We start from the raw sequence: 18626 nt of genomic DNA, 5'->3' as shown, positions 1-18626 counted from the left end.
GACACACATTCAAAGCTCCCCTGCGCACACACACACACACACACACACACACACACACACACACACACTGCCCTGCAAGCCGGGAGGCACAAGGAAGGCAGAGTGTGCCTAGTTCCTGGGCACCAGCCAAAAACAAGTCCCTGCCCTGGTCTGAGATTTTCATTCTCTCAAAGAGTGAGTCTGAGCACTCCCCCTGATGGTGTAGGCCTGCCATCCCACCTCCTCAAGGGGCTGGCAGGAAGATTCCAAATTCAAAGCAGTCCGGGGCTACCAAGCAAACGCAAGGCCTGCTTGGGCAGCTGAGAAAGCTTGGAAAACAGAAAGAAGGCTGGACATCTCAGTGCCGGGCGATTGCTTGCTGTGCACAAGTTCCTAGTCTTCGGTATTGCCAAAAGAGGGGGGGGGGGGTTAAAAAAGGAAACGACTGGGGGAGGGAAGTGCATGGTCAAGGTCACCCAAGAGGAAGTAGAAGGCAGGATTCGAACCCATGTCCTAGCAACCCTGTGGTCTCCAGGAATTGCAGGGTTGGGGCCAGAGGAGGTGACTGAAAGACTCAGGAACACTAAAGGAAAGATGGGACCTGTGACAGCAGAGTCAAAGACAGGAAATGTGGACTTGTCTAGCCAGACACAGCCGTGGGATTCAGAGCTAGGGACCACAGAGGGGGCTGAGAAGCTCTGGTCCCTGGCATGCAGGAGGCCCCTGCTCAACCAACAGGAAAATCTGCCTGTTAATGGTGGTCCTCGTCCACAGCCTCAGCTTTTGGGAGGGAAGATAGGAGGCAGAGGCAGAAGGATCCGGAGTTCAAGGTCATTCCCTGCTACATAGCAAATTCAAGGCTAGCCTGGGCTACATGACCCCTGGACTAAGAAAAAGAAAGAAAGAACCAAGACCAAGTGGAACAGGTGTCTTCTCAGCACCTGGAGGTGGAAACAGGAAGATCAGAAGGTCCAGACCACCCTCTGCTACAGATCCAGGTCGAGGCTAGCCTGGGCTACAGAGAGAGAAAGAGAGAGAGAGAGAGAGAGAGAGAGAGAGAGAGAGAGAGAGAGAGAGAGAGAGAGAGAGAGAGAGAGAGAGATTATCTCTAGGACCAGACTGAGCTCTGGGCCAGAGGCACGCTGAGCAGAGTGGCGGGTGGGGACCAGGAGCGCGGGCTCCGCCTCCGAGACGCGGGTCCAGGAAACCCCTGGGGCGGACGGGTGGCCCTGGGGGCCCGGGGGCGGGGAGGCGGGAGGCGGGCGCCGCCCCGGCTGACAAAAGTCCCTTCAGTTCAGTCGGCAGCAGGGGAAGTCCCGCAGCCCGGCGAGACCGCCTTCCCGTGCCGAGCTTGCCGCGCGCCCCGGCGTCTCCGGGCGGCCCGATGCCCCGATGCCCCGCGGGGGCCATGGACGAGGGGCCCGTGGACCTGCGCACCCGGCCCCCCCAAGGGCACGCCGGGCGCCGCGCTGCCGCTCCGCAAACGCCCTCTGCGCCCCGCGTCCCCGGAGCCCGCAGCCCCGCGCGCCCCTGCCGGACCCCTGGACCCCCTGCGCAGCAGCTGCGACACCCTAGCTGTCCCTGGGCCCCCCCACGGCGTGGCCAGGCCCGAGGCGCTTTACTACCCGGGTGAGTAGCCTCCCCCGCGAGGGCCAGGGCCGGGTGGGGGCCACCTGAGGTCAGCAGAGCACAGGACACAAATAGATGGGGTTCCTGGTAGCAGGGACTCTAGGATGGAAGCTAGGAAACAGGTTGCAAAGCCCTGGAGCTCAGCCATGAGGGTGCCGAGAAACTGGAGGTCAGAGGGGTGCCCAAGGGTCAAATGGTCTGGGGGGGGATCAGGGGACAGTGTCCAGTGGCGCAGATATGGGATCCCAGAGACACGAAATTTCAGTCTGGGAGGGACCAGACGTTAAGGACTATGAAGAATTGTCACTCGGGCCTTGGAAACCGGGGTTCTGGTGTGCGGATATGTGGGGGGCATAGAAACAGAACAAGGATCTAAGAAGACTGGTACCTTAGGTTAAAATCTTGAGAACTGATATTTCAGGGTCATAGGGATCCAGAGAAAGGCATTGGGGTTCTGAACACCCCCGTGTTTGGATCCCAGCTCTAAATGATGACACGTAGAGCCCCAAGGACCCCAATACTGAAGGTTTGGAGGAGTTGGGCAACAGACCCAGCATTCTGCACATCCAGTTGTGCGTGTTCCCAAGTGTCCCTGTGTCAGGTGGCCCTAGGGGCAGGCTTGGGAACTGAGGTTCTAGGAAGGGAACACAACCAAGCAATTCAGAAACTGAAGAACTTAGATCCAAGGAAAGGGATTCAGGGTCCTGGAAAGGTGAGACTGCAGAAAGGGAACCCCAAAGCTGGTCAGATGGCAGGAAGGCAGGTACCCTTCTCCCCAACCTTTATATCAAGGAAGGGGCATTCCCCTGCAGTAACCACCTTCCTATCTGCTAGACACCCCAGAGTTGCTGACGACGACGGTTTCCTTGGGCCCTCTGGGTTCTGCAGCTGCTAGCCTATCCATGCTTCAGCATGAGGGCATCAAGCTGCGAAACAGGAGGCCTTCCTTGGCCTGATGAGACCCCAGCCTCTGTTTTCCCATCTTTGCAATGGTCCTTCCCGAAAGTTTCATCTAAAAGGTTCTAGGGCCAAGTTTTCTAACTGTCCTGGCTCCCCAGACCCACTGTGTGTTTATTATACACCCAGCACCCAGATCTTTAGTCCATCAACTGCATCCTTCAGCTACAAAGTTTCTCACAGTGTAACTTTGTAACTGGGGTACCCCTGCCGGGTGGTGACAGGGTTCTCTCTGCCCTTAAAGGTCTCTTCTGTGGATGTAGAGGCCAGACGTTCATGAGAAAAGAACTCGTCATAGGAGGGAATGGGGATGAGGCTAGGGGTTAGGGTGAGGAATGAAGGGTGCAGAAGCTGAGGAGGGGAAGGAATGAGAATGTGGTCTTGGGCCTTAAGGACCAAGTTTGAGGTGCTAACAGAATCTGGGATAGTCAAACATGGTGATGCATGCCTGTAATCCCAGCACTTGGGAAGCTGAAGCAGGAGGATCTCCATGAGTTTAAGGCCAGTCTGGGCTAAAACATAGTGACACTGTGTTTCAAAGGCAGGGTGGGGTCTAGAGAAATGACTCAGTGGTTAAGAGCACTTGCTGCTCTTGCAGAAGACCTGGGCTTGTTCCCAGCACCCAGGTCTCACAAAACCATCTGTATCTCCAGTTCTGGGAACACAAAGCCCTCTTCTGGCCTCTGAGTGCTTCAGGCAGGCATGTGGCGCATATACATACATGCAGGCAAAACATTCATACACATTACAAAGTTAGTACAGCTCTTAAAAGTAATAACTATAAAAAGTTCTTTAAAAGAAAAGGGACCTTAGGGCAGGAGAGCTGGCTCAGCAATTGAAAGTACTTAGTGTTCTTGCAGTGGACTTGACTTCAGATCTCAACATCCACATTGTAGGGACTTACAAGTCCCTGTAATCTCCAGTTTCAGGGGATCTGGCGCCCTCTACCGGCCTCCATGGGCACATGCACAAATGTGGTGCACATAAATACACTCAGGCACACACACATACATAGAAAATTAAAAATGAGTAAATCCATATATATAAAGTGAGAATGTAAGTGAAGTGATGCAGGTCTATAATTCCAGCACTGAGGAGATGGAGACGGGGATCAAGGTTTTGAGGTTATCTTCAGCTGCATATTAAATTCAAGGCCAGCCTGGGCTACATGAGAATGGGAGCAGGGGATTTGGGGAGATACCAAGGCCTGAAGGGAGAGACCCCTAGCTGAGGGTCTGTGGGTTTGGCTTCATCTGGGTCTTCCCTTTGTCTCTGCTGTATCCAGGACCTATGATGCCCATTTACTCTACCCCTACGGTGGGACCCCCCTTTCCGCTGCTGAACCTGCCTACACACCTCTACTCCAGGATGTGCCCTATGGAACACCCCCTTTCAGCCGACATTGCCCTGGCCACCCGTGCAGATGAGGATGGAGATACGTAAGTGACAGAGTGTGGAGGAGCCAAGCCCTCCATAACATGGGGACATTTGGCTCTGATCCACATTAGGATCTACCTCCAGACACTGAACAGGACCCTCCCTCTCTCTGAGCCTCAGTTTCTTCCTATGGAAAATAGGCACTTAAGAGCACTCATTGGCTAGGGCTGTTGTGGGGGTGGGAGACTGAACATTGCGCATGCTCCTTGCTTGCTCTAACAGGAAGTCACACCGCCAACCTCTCAATTTTTATCATAATCCAAAAAACGAGAACTATGTATCTTTCTTTGTTTTCAGTTTTTAAAATCGTATTTACATATATGGGTGTTTTGTCTGTGTGAATGTCTGTGCACCAGGTGCATGCCTGGTGCCTGAGGAGGCAAGCAGAAGGCACAGATCCCCTAGAAATGGAGTTACAGATGGTTGTGAGCTCCTATGGGTCCTCTGGAAGAGCAGCCACCCCTCTTAACCGCTGAGCCATCGCTCCAGCTCCCACCCATTTTTGAGTCAGGGTCTCACTATGTGGCCCTAACTGGCCTGGAACTCCTCTGTAGCCCAGGCTCAACTCAAACTTACATAGATACGCCTTCATCCGCCTCCTGAGTGCTGGGATCAAAGGTGTGCATCACCACGCCCAGCTCTGGGAACTGTATTTTATCTGCTGATTTTCTGGAGGTATTACAAAGTACATGAGAGATTTGAGTCTAGTGTGTCATATGTCCTGTGTTCAGCAAACTCTGATTAGAGTTCGGGGTGGTGATGTCCACCTGTAAGCCTTGTTCTGGGGGAAGCTAAGGGTAGAGGCTGGAGAATTCAAGAGTTCAAAGCCAGCCTGGACTACAGAAAATAAAACAAGTGGTTGGGGGTTGCAGCTCAGCACACATGAGACCCAGATTCCATTCCCAGCACCACAGAAGACACTGAGTGTTGTTTAGCCTTGCTGTTACTGTAGGGCGAGCCGATCCTGCCTGCTTTCAGGGTGTGTGCACACTCACATTCAGAGTGGAGCAGCACTCACCCTGGCTTGCTCCCAATCTTGGATCATTCCTATCCTAGTCCACATCATTCTTTCATGGCCATAGCCCACTGAGCTGATTTCCCAACCCTCTGACTTATCTCTTGGGTATCTGCTAGGTCACAGGAGGATTTAGGCCTGGGCGGAGCATATAATGAAGGTCCCATGCAATTGACTGCTGTTGTTCAACTAACCTGGGCATGAATCTCAGCTAGCTGTTTTCTCCCTCCCCTGTACCTCAGTTTCCCTCTCTGTAAAAACAGGAATTGTAAGTATGCCCCTCTTTGGAGAAGATAAACTGTTTTGTTTTGTTGAGTAAAGGTCACATGTAGGCCAGGCTGGCCCGGAACTCACAATCTAGCCTAAGACTACTTTGATCCTGCTCGCATCCCCCAGTGCTGGGATTCCAGACCTGCACCTCCATGTCCAGCTTTTCCATTTAAATTGAAACAGGGTCTCACTCTGGAAGGGAGTGGCCTGGAACTCACTATGTAGCCTAGGCCAGCTTATAACTAACTCACAGCAATCCTCCTGCCTCAGCCTCCCACATACGGGGATTATCATTTGGCAGAAATGATTTTTATAAGGAACCCTCATATGGGAATTGGCTTGGGGTCTGGAATCCCTAGCCAGAGATCAATAGGCCCATTTGTATAGAGAAAGGGTGGATATGTGGCTGGATATTATGAAGCCTCAGTTTCTGTTTGGAAACCAGGCCTGGTCACAGACCTTTCACAATGATGTATACACAAGAGCACACAGAACAGGGCTGGACAAACAGTAAGCGCTCAATACTTGAGTAGGTAATGTTTGAACAGAGTTGCCCTGGGGAGGCTGTAGGCTACCACGTGAGTTCAAGCAGGAGAAAGTGTCAGAGGTCCATAAAAGACTCAATAAACTCTAGCTGCTTCCCACCCCAGGGGCCAAATACGGAGAAGGTTTCATTCGTAACTGTCCCCTGGGGTGAGTTGTCTGTGGTCTGGTAGCAGGGTGCAGCCTGCAGTCACAGCCCCTCACCCCTCTCCCAGCCCCTCCCCGCCCCCCCAACGCAAACACTTCTGCCTCAGCTGCCGGCTCGGGGAAATCCCTTCTCGCAGAACTTGACCGCAGCCCAGCTGCTCTGCCTCCCCCACGTCAGCACCCTTCACTCACTCCGGCGCTCCCTCCAACCTTAACCCCTTCCGCTGGGGCCGAGGCTTACGGGAATGGGCAGCCGGCCAAACCCCAGCTTGCCTGCGCCAGCAGCCCCACTTCACACAGGCTGGGGGAGGGCAGGGCAGGGAGGCTGGCCAGGGGACCCTAGGTCTAAATCCTAGAGAACCAGAGGCCTGTTGTCTGGACTTGGCTTCTTTGAGGGCAACAGGAATCTCAGGAAAAGTCAGCATGGTAGTTCAAGCTTCTAATACTCCCAGCAAGTTCAGGGAGGGTCATCTCCAGCTTGAGGTTAGCCTGGGCTATAGATTAAGGCCATTTGGAGTCCAAAGACGTCAGAAACTGCAGATCTTTCTGCAAGAGACATGGGGTACATGCCTTAAGTCTCAAGGCAGGAACTGGGGTATAGAATTCCTCCATCTTCAAGGAGAATAAGGAAAGAGATGGGCGCGCGGGGTGGGGGTGGGCTTGTTTGGGGACCAGGCGCTTACACAGGTCTCATACACGAGTTTTCAGTCCTTTGTTCAAGAAAATTAATATTTCAGACAGTGGTGTGCATACCTGTAATCGCAGCACCAGAAAGGCGGAGGGTGGCGAGACCTTGTCTCAAAAACCAACCGTGGTTCCATGCATTTTAAAGGAAAGTGAAAGGATTTCCTTACGCCGGGAGAGGGTCTCGGGGGTCACGGCCCTCGGCTAGCCACGCGCACCAGAAATCAAGCAAACTTTAGAAACCGATGCCCGGTCGTTTGTAATAATGTGGTCTCACAGGCTAGTGAAGCTGCCTGCCTGTGGGCCTGGAAGTGTGTCCCCCAACGAGGTAAAAGATTGGAGTATTGTGATCCTGCGTCCTCCAAGGAACATGGAAGAGAGAGGGGCTACTTGGGGAGGGGGGAACCTCCCTGCTCGGTAGACTTATGACAGTGTATTTCCGAAGTCCCAAGAAAGACCTTGGTATGGATGACCTTGGAATGGAGAGGGGAAACGAGCCAGCTGAGGCTGGGCCCAGGGAAGCTGCAAGAGGGGCCCTAGGACTGGAGGACTCGGGGTTCTGTCTCTCTCCTCCCCCACTGGGAGAGTGGAAGTTGGGGTGCCAGGGTATGGCCGGGTAGATCCCCAACTGGCCAGGCTTCCCTCCCCCGGGAGCAGGAAGCCCAGCCCCGCCCCGCAGACCTGTTACTGGAAGTCCGAGGGCTGGGCCGCCCCTCCCGTCCCCACTTCCTCCAGCCCCGCCCCACCCCCTGCGGCCCGCGCATTTATGGGAACTGAAGCCTGGACGGTTTCTCTGAAATCATTCGCTCCCTCTGCCCTCGTTTAACCCCGCCCGCGCCGGGAGGGACCCTGGCGGACTGCGCACCTAGGGAGATGCTGCTGCCGGGGCATGCAGCGAATCCAAACTGGGAGGGGGCTCGGGGCTCGCCCCTCCCCCAGCATTTTCGATTTCCATCTGATTAACAACATCTGGATCTAGATTCAGGGATTCGCCCACTGTAATCTGTTCTTGTCTGCGGCGCTATTGTGGGAAGAAATGCCAGGCTACACAGGAGGCACTTTGCCCAGGCCTTCGCTAGGGAGCGCTGCTATCCAGTGTGCATTCCTGGAGGGATGAGCCCCTCCTCACCAAAGCCCCTTGGACCCTGAGATTTCAGGGCTCCCTCTGAATAATATGGGGAGGTGATTTGAACTGTGGATTCTGGATGCTCACTGGACCTTTCTGCTTTGGTAAGGATCTGGTTAATAAGAAGCAGTTGGCACGTGAGAAAGTAGATGCTTCATTAATGGACTTTTTTTTTTTTTTTTTTTTTTTTTTTTTTTTGTGGTGGTGAGAATGGAACCCAGAGCCTTGCAGGACCTAACCTAGATTCTAAGCAGGGGCTCTACCACTGAGCCACACCCCAGCCCCTCACTGGGGGATTCTAGGCAGGGGCTCTACCACTGAGCCACACCCCAGCCCCTCACTGGGGGATTCTAGGCAGGGGCTCTACCACTGAGTCACACCCCAGCCCCTCACTGGGGGATTCTAGGCAGGGGCTCTACCACTGAGCCACACTCCCAGCCCCTCACTGGGGGTTCTAGGCAGGTGCTCTGTTGCGCTGCATCAAAAAAGCATTTCTTTTCTTTTTTTTTTTTTTTTTTCCAAGACAGGGTTTCTCTGTGTAGCTTTGCGCTTTTCCTGGTACTCGCTTTGGAGACCAGGCTGGCCTCGAACTCACAGAGATCCACCTGCCTCTGCCTCCCAAGTGCTGGGATTAAAGGCGTGCGCCACCACCACCCGGCCGCAAAAAAGCATTTTATTCATTCATTCATTTATTTATCTTTATCGATTTATTTATTTGTTTGTTTGTTTGTTTATTTTGAGACAGGGTTTCTCTGTGTAACAGTCCTAGCTGTTCTGGAACTCGTTTTGTAGACCAGGCTGTCCTTGAACTCACAGAGATTCACCTGCCTCTGCCTCCCAAGTACTGGAATTAAAGGGGTGCGCCACCACCGCCCTGCCAACAAAACAAAACAAACTTTTTTTGGTTTGTTTGTTTTACTTTGTTTTTGAGACAGGGTTTCTCTGTGTAGCCCTGGCTGTCCTGGAACTCGCTCTGTAGACCAGGCTGGCCTCGAACTCACAGAGATCTGCCTGCCTCTGCCTCCCAAGGAGAAAGCCAGTCTCAAAAAGGAAGGTGGGCCGGGTGGTGGTGGCGCACGCCTTTAATCCCAGCACTCGGGAGGCAGAGCCAGGCGGATCTCTGTGAGTTCAAGGCCAGCCTGGTCTACAGAGTGAGATCCAGGAAAGGCACAAAGCTACACAGAGAAACCCTGTCTCAAAAAACCAAAAAAAAAAAAAAAAAGAAGGTGGAAGAGTGATGGGGCATAGTTTCTGACACCAACACACATGCGTGTGCACAAATGTGTACTCACACAAGGGCAAAACCGTGCATGCACACCACACTCACAGGAAAAGCAGAAAAAAGAAAACAATATAATAAATACAGTAGAGGGGTTGGGGGATGGCTCAGGGAGCCGAGAGGCTATAAGCAAGCCTAACAACCTGAGATTGATCACCAAAACCCACACGGTGGGGGAAGAGAAATGACCTCTGCGGGCCTCTGACCTCCAACAGGTGCTGGGGCACATATGCCCACACTCGTGCATACATGAACAATAAAGAGACAAATAAAGCCAGGTATAGTGGCGCACACCTTTAATCCCAGCACTGGGGAGGTAGAGCCAGGCGGATCTCTGAGTTTGGGGCCAGCCTGGCTTCCATATCGAGTTCCATGTCAGTCAAGGACTGAGATAGTGTGTCATATTATCAAATAATTAATTAAAAACTTGAAAGTAAGGTGGAGAGCACAGAGGGAGACACTTGATGCACACACAGGAACACATACACCCGCATACACCACAATGCACACACAGCAACACATACACCCGCATACACCACAATGCACACACAGCAACACACACACCCGCATACACCACAATGCACACACAGCAACACACACACACATGCCCACATACACCACAATGCACACACAGCATTACACACACACACACAGGCATACACAACAGTGCACACACAGCAACACACACACCCACATACACCACTATGCACACACAGCAACACACACACTTGCGTACACCACAATGCACACACAGCAACACACACGCCCGCAAACACCACAATGCACACACACCAACACACACGCCCGCAAACACCACAATGCACACACAGCAACACACACGCCCGCAAACACCACAATGCATGCGGGCATGCAGTCTGCCCAATGCTCTCCCTCTGAGCCCATGCACCAACAGATACAATGCTCCTGTTTGCCCTCAGCTCTGAATGGCAGGCTGGGATTCCTGGGAAGAGGGCAAGTGCCTCAGTGGGGAGCGCACTGAGGAGTCTGAAGAGGGCTTCGGGGATCCCACAGGAAATGGTGAAGCTGATGTGGCCTTCCTAGATGGGAGAGTGGGTAAGTGGAGCAATGACCAGTCTCTAGGAACTGTTGCATGGCAGCTGCTCCCATCCCACAGGGCATGACCTTGAGTGAGCAGCTCTTCCCAGCAGAGATAATCGTCAGGTTGTCAGAAGTGGAAGCCTTCGTGAGCTGGAGAACGGGTCCTTCACTTATAAGGACTGCTGAACCCAGCTCCAGAGCCAGGATCCATATCCCATGTGGGTCCTTCCTCCTTATTTTATTCTTTTTTGTTTGGTGGGTTTTTTGTTTGTTTTGTTTTGTTTTTTGAGGCAGGGTTTCTCTGTGTAGCCCTGGCTGTCCTGGAACTCATTCTGTAGACCAGGCTGCCCTCGAACTCACAGAGATCCACCTGCCTCTGCCTCCCAAGTGCTGGGATTAAAGGCATGAGCCACCACCTTATTTTATTCTTCTGAGACAGGTGTCACTCTGCAATCCTGACTGGCTTGGAGCTCCCTATGTAGGTCAGGGTGATCCCAAAATCACTGAGATCTTCCTGCTTCTGCCTCCTGAGTGCTGGGAGTAAAAGTTTGCACCCCACCACACCCGGGCTTTTCTCCTTTTAATCAAAGTCTGTGCTCCACAGAAAGCCCTGGAATGTCTTCAGCTGGAGGCTGAGCCTGATGTATGGCAGAGACCTTACAATGAGTTCACATGCCCCACTTCCCAGATGAGGAAGCCACAGCTTGGGGAAGGCTGGGGAAGCGGTCACGCAGCATCCAGGGTGACCATTTGGGATGTGCTTAGTCACTGTGTGCCTGCTCTCTGTCAGGTACGCCCTAGACTCTGGGCAGGGAATGTTGTCCTGCTGTGGAGCAGACATTCTGATGGAAAGAATCAAACAGGACATGATTGCAAACTGCACAATGAGCCACAGAGCACTTGGAGGCCAATGTGGCAGGGGAGGGGTGAGGGCATGCGAGTCTGCATGGAGGCCAATGTGTCCAAAGCGGAGAAGAGAGAGAGCAAGGAGATGGTAGATGACTTAGGGAGGCTGAGGCAGGAGGACTGCCCATTTGAGACCACTCTGAGTTACATAGGTAGACTGACACCCACTCACATAGGGCTTATCCATTTGTGATGTTTCCAAGCCTGTAATCGTAGCATTCAGAAGACAAGAGAATTACCATGAAGTTGAGGACATCTTGGGCCATTTAGTAAGATAAGAGACAACTTGAGTTATACAGTAACAACCTGTCAGAAAAAAAGTCATGTGAAGACTGGGGGCATGGTTCAGCAGCAGTATGCTTGCCTAGAATCCCCCAGTGAGGAACTTGGAGGGTGGCTCAGTGGTAGAGCCCCTGCCTAGAATCCCCCAGTGAGGGGCTGGGGTGTGGCTCAGTGGTAGATCCCCTGCCTAGAATTCCCCAGTGAGGGGTTGGGGGTGTGACTCAGTGGTAGAGCCCCTGCCTAGAGTCCCCCAGTGAGGGGCTGGGGGCATGGCTCAGTGGTAGAGCCCCTGCCTAGAATCCCCCAGTGAGGGGCTGGGGTGTGGCTCAGTGGTAGATTCCCTGCTTAGCCAGTAGAAACATTTTGTTTTGTTCCTAGCACACTAAAACCAAAAACTATCCAGTTTTTAAAAACTCACATTTTGGAACAAAAGACATATCTGAAAACGTTCCTCTGATGTGAGGGACTGACAGGGCAGGTGAAAGCCAGAGTGCCGGGATGGGGTGGGGTGGGGGCTGTAATGATGCCAGAGGAAGCCAATTTGAGCTGTCCCAGGATGGTTGTAAATGACTGTACTCAGCTGGGTGGTGGTGTTGGTGCACACCTTTAATCCCAGCACTAGGGAGGCAGAGGCAGGTGGATCTCTTTTGAGTTGGAGGCCAGCCTGGTCTACAGAGTGAGTTCCAGGACAGCCAGGGCTGCTACACAGAGAAACCCTGTCTCGAAAAACCAAAACCAAACAAGCAAAAAGCCCGTACTCTGAACGCCCTTCCAAAGCATCCCACACAGCACTTTCAGCAGTCTAGTGAGCAGCCCCTAATCCCATGATTGCTCCTGTGTGTCCCCTCAGGCCTCTTCACATTGCTGTGGTCCAGGATAACATGGCCGTTGCCCTCCGGTTAGTCCTCCTTTTCCAGCAGGGAGGCCGGGAACTGGACGTCCACAACAACCTGCAGCAGGTGAGATGGGCTGGGGAGCCGGAATTGGGGCTAAACAAAAGGCACTCCACACCCCAGCTTCCCTGGGGCTTTGGGGGTCTTGCTCCTGGGAAGGAGAAGTCCCGGAGGAGACATGCAGCAGGGAGCCAGCATCCAGGTCCCGGGAAGAGAGGGTACGGAATCTGGGCATGGTAGCATAAATCTGTCATCCAGCCTTTGGGAGACTGAACGCGAACTGGGCATAAACAATAGAGGGCTGGAGCCCAGCTGACTCTGCAGGTAAAGGTGCTTGCCGCCAAGCCTGACATCCTGAGTTTGAAACTCACTGCCTCAAGTTGTCCACTGACCTCCACCAGTGAACCGTGGCACACACGTACTCACACACGCAGACAACGTAAATATATAAAACGTTTAAAACCAAACCAAACAAGCAAAAGTCAGCATGGCCGCTCACTCCATTGGTCTCAGCACTTGGAGGGAGGTGGAGGCAGGACCATCAGGAATTGAGGTCATCCTCATCTATAGAGCAAGTCCGGGGTGGGTCCACATGGGCTCCTTGACACCTTATCCATATCACAACATCTCTATCGAGGCAGACTCTCTGGGTTCTGAGGTAGACGCGGGGGTCTCGGCCTCTTGAACTGGGAGAGACGTAAAAGGCTTCCATTAATAGACTCAGAAAACCCGAGGTGCACGCACAGGAGTACTCTGATCCCTCGCCGTCACTGTTCCCCAGACTCCACTCCACTTGGCTGTAATCACCACATTACCAGAGATGGTCCGGCTCCTGGTGACAGCTGGTGCCAGCCCCATGGCCCTGGACCGCCACGGCCAGACTGCAGCCCACCTGGCGTGCGAGCACCGCAGCCCCAGCTGCCTGCAGGCCCTGCTGGACAACGCAGCCCCGGGCTCCGTGGACCTGGAGGCTCGCAATTACGAAGGTGAGTCTCCAGAGGGGACCGGGTGAGATTGACACCGTCCAAACACAGGCCGGGGACTGACTGCGGTTTCCCCTCCCTCAGGGCTCACCGCTCTGCACGTGGCCGTGAACACCGGGTGCCAGGAGGCTGTTCTGTTGCTCCTGGAGCGCGGTGCAGACATCGATGCAGTGGTGAGCCAGGGAGGCAGGCGGTGAGGGGCGTGGCCTTGCTTGCGCGGGGGTGTGGCCTAGGAGGCGGAGCTGGCAAAAGGCGCCAGGGGGGCCGAGGGTTCAAGTGTCTAACGCGCCCGGAGGCTGGACCAAAGGGAGGGATGCTCAGAGCCTGCAGAGAAGGGGGTGACTGAGAGTCCTGCCCTCCCGCAGGACATCAAGAGCGGCCGCTCCCCACTCATCCACGCCGTGGAGAACAACAGCCTGAGCATGGTGCAGCTGTTGCTGCTGGTTCGTACCCATCTTTGGCTTCTCCTTCCCCTCCCCCTCCACCCCCCCCCCCCCCCCCCCCCGCCGCCTCTGTGGTCAGCTCAGCTGTCACCTCCGCCCCTGGCGAGGACCCCATTTTCCAGTTCAGACTCTGGTTACTGCTCCGCCTCTGGTGACTCTTCCCTTCAACATCTCATTTGCAAATTCAAGTTTCTTTTCTTTCTTTCTTTTCCATTTTTTTTTTTTTTTTTGAGAAAGGGTCTCGCTATGTAGAGTTGGCTAGCCTACAACTCCCTCTGTAGACCAGGTTGGCCTCAAAGTCAGAGATCTGCCTGCTTCTGCCTCCAGAGTGCTGGGAGGAAAGGCACAGAGCTACTAAGTTTGTTTTTTTTTTGCGGGGGGGGGGGGAGCTGAGGATCGAACCCAGGACCTTGCGCTTGCTAGGCTAGCGCTCTACCACTGAGCTAAATCCCCAACCCTGTTTTCTTTTTTTGTTGTACATAGGTGGTTTGCCTGCAAACAGGTCTGTGCACCAGGTGTGTGCAGTGTCCTCTGAGGCCAGAAGAGGGCGTCAGATCCCCTAGAACTGTAGTTACAGATGGTTGTGAGGTGCCATGTGAGTGCCGAGAATCAAGCCCTGCCCTCTGGAAGAGCAGATAGTGCTCTTAATCAGTGAGCCGTTTCTTCATCCCTCAAGTTTATTTTATTTTTTTTAAATTAATTTATTTATTATGTATACAGTGTTCTGCCGGCGTGCATGCCTGCAGGCCAGAAGAGGGCACAGATCTCATTATAGATGGTTGTGAGCCACCACATGGTTGCTAGGAATTGAACTCAGGACCTCCGGAAGAGCAGCCAGTGTTCTTAACCTCTGAGCCATCTCTCTAGCCCTCAAGTTTATTTTTTAATTTTTTGTTTCATTTTGTTTTGTTTTGTTTTATGTCTTGTTTTGTTTTGTTTTTGAGATAGGGTCCCACTACATAGTCCTGACTGTCCTGGAACTAACTCTGTAGACCAGGCTGGCCTTGAACTCAGAGAAATCTTGCCTCTGCCTCTTGAGGGCTAGGATTAAAGGTGCGTGTGCCATCATGCTGGCCCCTTTTTAAAATTAGACTTGGTCAGCCATATTGCGGAGGTCAGAGGACAGCCAATGTTGTCCTGCCAGCCTAGGCTTTAGCCTGGGATGACCTTGTTAACCCTGCTTCTGGCTTTCCCCTTGTCCTTCTGTCCTCTGCACTCATTCCATCTACTATCTGGAAGCCTCCCCTCCCTATTCCCCCCTTGAATGACTGGACCACAGTGTCCAGCTCTCCTAGCCTCCCTCCTTAGAGTCTGATGTAGCTGGGGCTGGACTTGAACTCACTTTGCAGCTCAGGTTAACCTTGAACTCTTGATCTTCCTGCATCCACTCTCCAAGTGCTAGGATTACAGGCCTATGTCATCTTGGACACTCCCCCCGCCGCCGCCCCGCCCCCCAGTCCCCTGTCAAGAATCGTTCCAGGTTCTGGTCACCCGTGTGAGCCCCAGTTGTGATCACCTGTCCCCTTCCCCCAGCTGACCCAGGCCAGGTGAGGCCACTAGCCCGCGTGGCTCCTGACCGGAATGTCCCATCCCACAGCACGGCGCCAACGTGAACGCGCAGATGTACTCCGGCAGCTCCGCTCTGCACTCTGCGTCCGGCCGCGGGCTCCTGCCTCTGGTGCGCACGCTGGTGCGCAGCGGGGCTGACAGCGGCCTCAAGAACTGTCACAACGACACGCCCCTCATGGTGGCGCGCAGCCGCAGGGTGAGTGCGTCGGCCTGGGGAGGGGTGTGAGCGTAGGCAGGCGAGGTAACAAAAGTGCCGGGAAGGGAGGCGGTGGGAGGGGGAAACCGAGTCACGAAGCAAAGGAAATGCCTGCACGCCCTCAGCTGGGACACCTTGCAGGGGGTGGGGGTGAGGGGTGTATGGAGGGAGGGAAGGAGGGCTGCGGAGGAGAGAGGGAAAGAGAGAATGAATAAAGGTTGGAATAGCCTCGGGTGACCCTCATTTTCCTACAGGTCATTGATATCCTAAGGGGGAAGGCCTCCCGGGCTGCCTCAGGGTCACAGCCCGACCCATCCCCAGACCAAAGTGCCACCACTTCCCCTGAGAGCGGCAGTCGTCTCAGCTCCAATGGTGAGAGTCTGCCCTGGGGCGCTCAGGACCCTGGAGCCAGCTCAGCCGCCTTCTCCCCGCCCTAACCCTGGTCTCTTCCTCCGCAGGTCTCCACTCCTCGCCAAGCTCCTCACCCTCACTGTCTCCCCCGAAGGACCCTCCTGGCTTCCCAGTGGCCCCCCAAAACTTCTTCCTCCCGACTACATCTCCACCTGCCTTCCTGCCCTTCCCAGGGGTCCTCCGAAGCCCGCCCGTGCCCCCGTCCCCAGCTCCAGGAAGCAGCTGAGACGGATGGGGGGGCAGACCCGGACTCATGAGGAGGGGCCTCCCTGCCCTGTGGGGACCACTCTTCTGGAACCTGTGAGGACCTTGTTCTGCTTCCCCCCAGTCTCCAGGACCAGGTTTTGCACGACCTCCTACTACTGAGCACAGATAGCCCTGATCTCACCCCTTGCCCAGGACTCTCAGTGTCCCATTATTCTCAGGCACCAGGTACCCTGTCTGGAATCTACTAGATGATTGATTCTTGGTTCCGTCCCAGGAGTGGAGGAACCAGAGGACAGCCCCTCCCCTGCCCTCCTCCACCCTGAGGAACCAGGAGGAGCACAGGGGTCTGGGGCAGCACTGATCACAATGTAAATTATTAGGTTTGGGTCAGATTTCTTTTGTAATAAACTATTTTTGTACCATATCCCTTGCTTTGGATCTGTCCTAACCAGGTGTGGCAGAAGTGTGCCTGTGAGTGCTCACCTGTGCACTGAGTGGCCTTGTGTCCCAATGCCGTTGAGAGAGGGGGCTGGGGCTGGTGATGGCTTCGGAGCTAAAATGAGTTACTAGAACATTGTGACATCTTCCCTGGGGATGCTGTGGGTGTTTCTGAGGAACTCAGCAATTTGTGGGTCACTGTGGGAACCTCAGCTGACTGTGGTGTTTGGGCTTTAAAGAAACATAGATGTATATAAATATATGTGTATATAATGAATGTAAATAATATATAATTATATCTTATATGTACATTTATATTATATACATTATATAATAATACAAGATGTTGTATGTAATGTAATGCATATGTACATATTATAATATATTTTAAATGTAATATATTATAATATAATGTATATAATATGTAGTAAGTCTTTTTTTTGTCCCACCAGCCAGCTTCCAAATAATGACATGGAGACTTCTTATTAATTATGAAAGCTTGGTCTATAGCTTAGGCTTTTTCCTACCTAGCTCTTATAACTTAAATTAACCCATTTATATTAATCTATGTTCTATCACATGGTGTTACCTCTCTTCCATCTTGCACCTCCTGTTTCCTCTCCGCGTCTCCCGACGTCTCCTCCTCTTCCTTTCTCTCCCTGGAAATTCCACCTATACCTCCTGCCTAACTATTGACAGTTCAGCTTTTAATTACACCAATCACAGCAATACACCTTCACACAGTGTACAAATATCCCACAACATTTCCCCCTTTTTGTCTAAATAAAAAGGAATGATTTTTAACTCTAACATAGTAGAACTATATACAATAAGAACAATTATCAAGTAAGAATTACATTCACAATGTTTAGTCCATATGTATTTGGCAAATTCAGAGAAAGTACTGTATTATCTATCCTATCGTAGTGAGTCCAAAGTTTTACACCTAAATCATTTTCTATCATAACTTGGATTACCATCCTAAAAATACCTTTTTAGACCTAAAAACATCTTAGATAAACAGCTTAAGCTTTTATGGTTCTCAACTTTATAAACTTTATATCTCTTTTATATATAAGTTTTTTTTTCTGAATTTGGTAACAAGGAAAACTGTAACTATTTAGTCTTCAACCTCATCAAAGACCCAAGATGAATATAATATTACCTGAGTAAACAGGAAGTACAGAGCAAACAACTTCCAAAACTATAGAAATGACAGAAACAGCTAGCTGCCTGGACAGTTACCCAAGGTTCCTCTGCAATGTTGGGGCATCCTTCTTCGGCCTACGGAATATCTGAAAGGCTTTTCTGTGAAGCAAGAATTTTGAAGGACTGTCCTACTTTGTCTTGGCAAAGCTCAGCAGTCACCTCCTTTTGTGCCCTGCTCATCCAGTTTGGACAGCATACTGTCAGCAGTCAAGGCAAAGGCAGTTTCTTTGCTCAGTGGCTAACTTTGCCACAATGAAAGCAAACTCCATATGGAGGTTATTCAATGCCTTGCATCCTCTTTTGTAGTAAATTGGTACTGCCAGGAGCAGACATGTCTCATTGTCATGAAAAGCCTTGTTATTAAAACATCTTAAAGATCATATTCTGTAAGTCTCTGAAGTGTTTGAAGACCATCTGGCTATCTAAAATACATCTCTGTTTGACCTTGGAAACATACCTAATACGACTGCAAGTTTGATTGTTATAGATGACTAACTACTATCCTACATTTCTTAATTATCTTAAACAGTTTGCACTAATAGCCTTTAAGGACTAAGACTTTACATTTTAAAATGGGCTACATAGGTATAATATCTTAAGCAAGAGTAGAAACATATATATTATGCTAAAACAAAAATAACCTTAAATTTGTATCAATATACAAAAATCCATGCCAATGTAAAATATCTGAGACAAGCAGTCACTTTTTTAGTTTCAAAGGAGATTCAATTCAGTAATCTACCCTTTTATCCTATCATTTCTATATCCCTTTTTCTTTTCAGAATGAGATCCCTGAATCTAACTTCCTTTGCTTAGCTTTCTCCCTGATCATGACCAACAACAACTTGCAATCAACCCCCTTAAATGATGATAAACATCCATAATCCATTGAATGATGAAACACCACCCACCCCACCACTTGGGAATGTGAGCATCCTGTTCTCTAGACTGCTTCCTGTTCTCA

At 51.9% G+C, this 18626-nt stretch overlaps 1 protein-coding gene across 1 annotated transcript; it reads left to right on the top strand.

The window, feature by feature from the left end:
* The first annotated feature begins 1256 nt into the window (after positions 1-1256).
* Bcl3 (BCL3 transcription coactivator) lies at positions 1257-16683 on the top strand. The gene is given in 10 exon segments (XM_052713813.1): positions 1257-1423; positions 1425-1608; positions 3851-4004; positions 12164-12272; positions 12988-13192; positions 13274-13362; positions 13555-13632; positions 15230-15397; positions 15652-15769; positions 15856-16683. Coding segments are annotated over 10 exon segments (1344 nt in total). The 5' UTR covers positions 1257-1363; the 3' UTR covers positions 16035-16683.
* The last annotated feature ends 1943 nt before the right edge of the window (positions 16684-18626 follow it).

Source organism: Peromyscus californicus, unplaced genomic scaffold (genome assembly GCF_007827085.1).
Source record: "Peromyscus californicus insignis strain IS unplaced genomic scaffold, ASM782708v3 Scaffold_4__1_contigs__length_199733344, whole genome shotgun sequence".
Lineage (NCBI taxonomy): Eukaryota > Metazoa > Chordata > Mammalia > Rodentia > Cricetidae > Peromyscus > Peromyscus californicus.
This window is presented reverse-complemented; position numbering and strand designations above follow the sequence as displayed.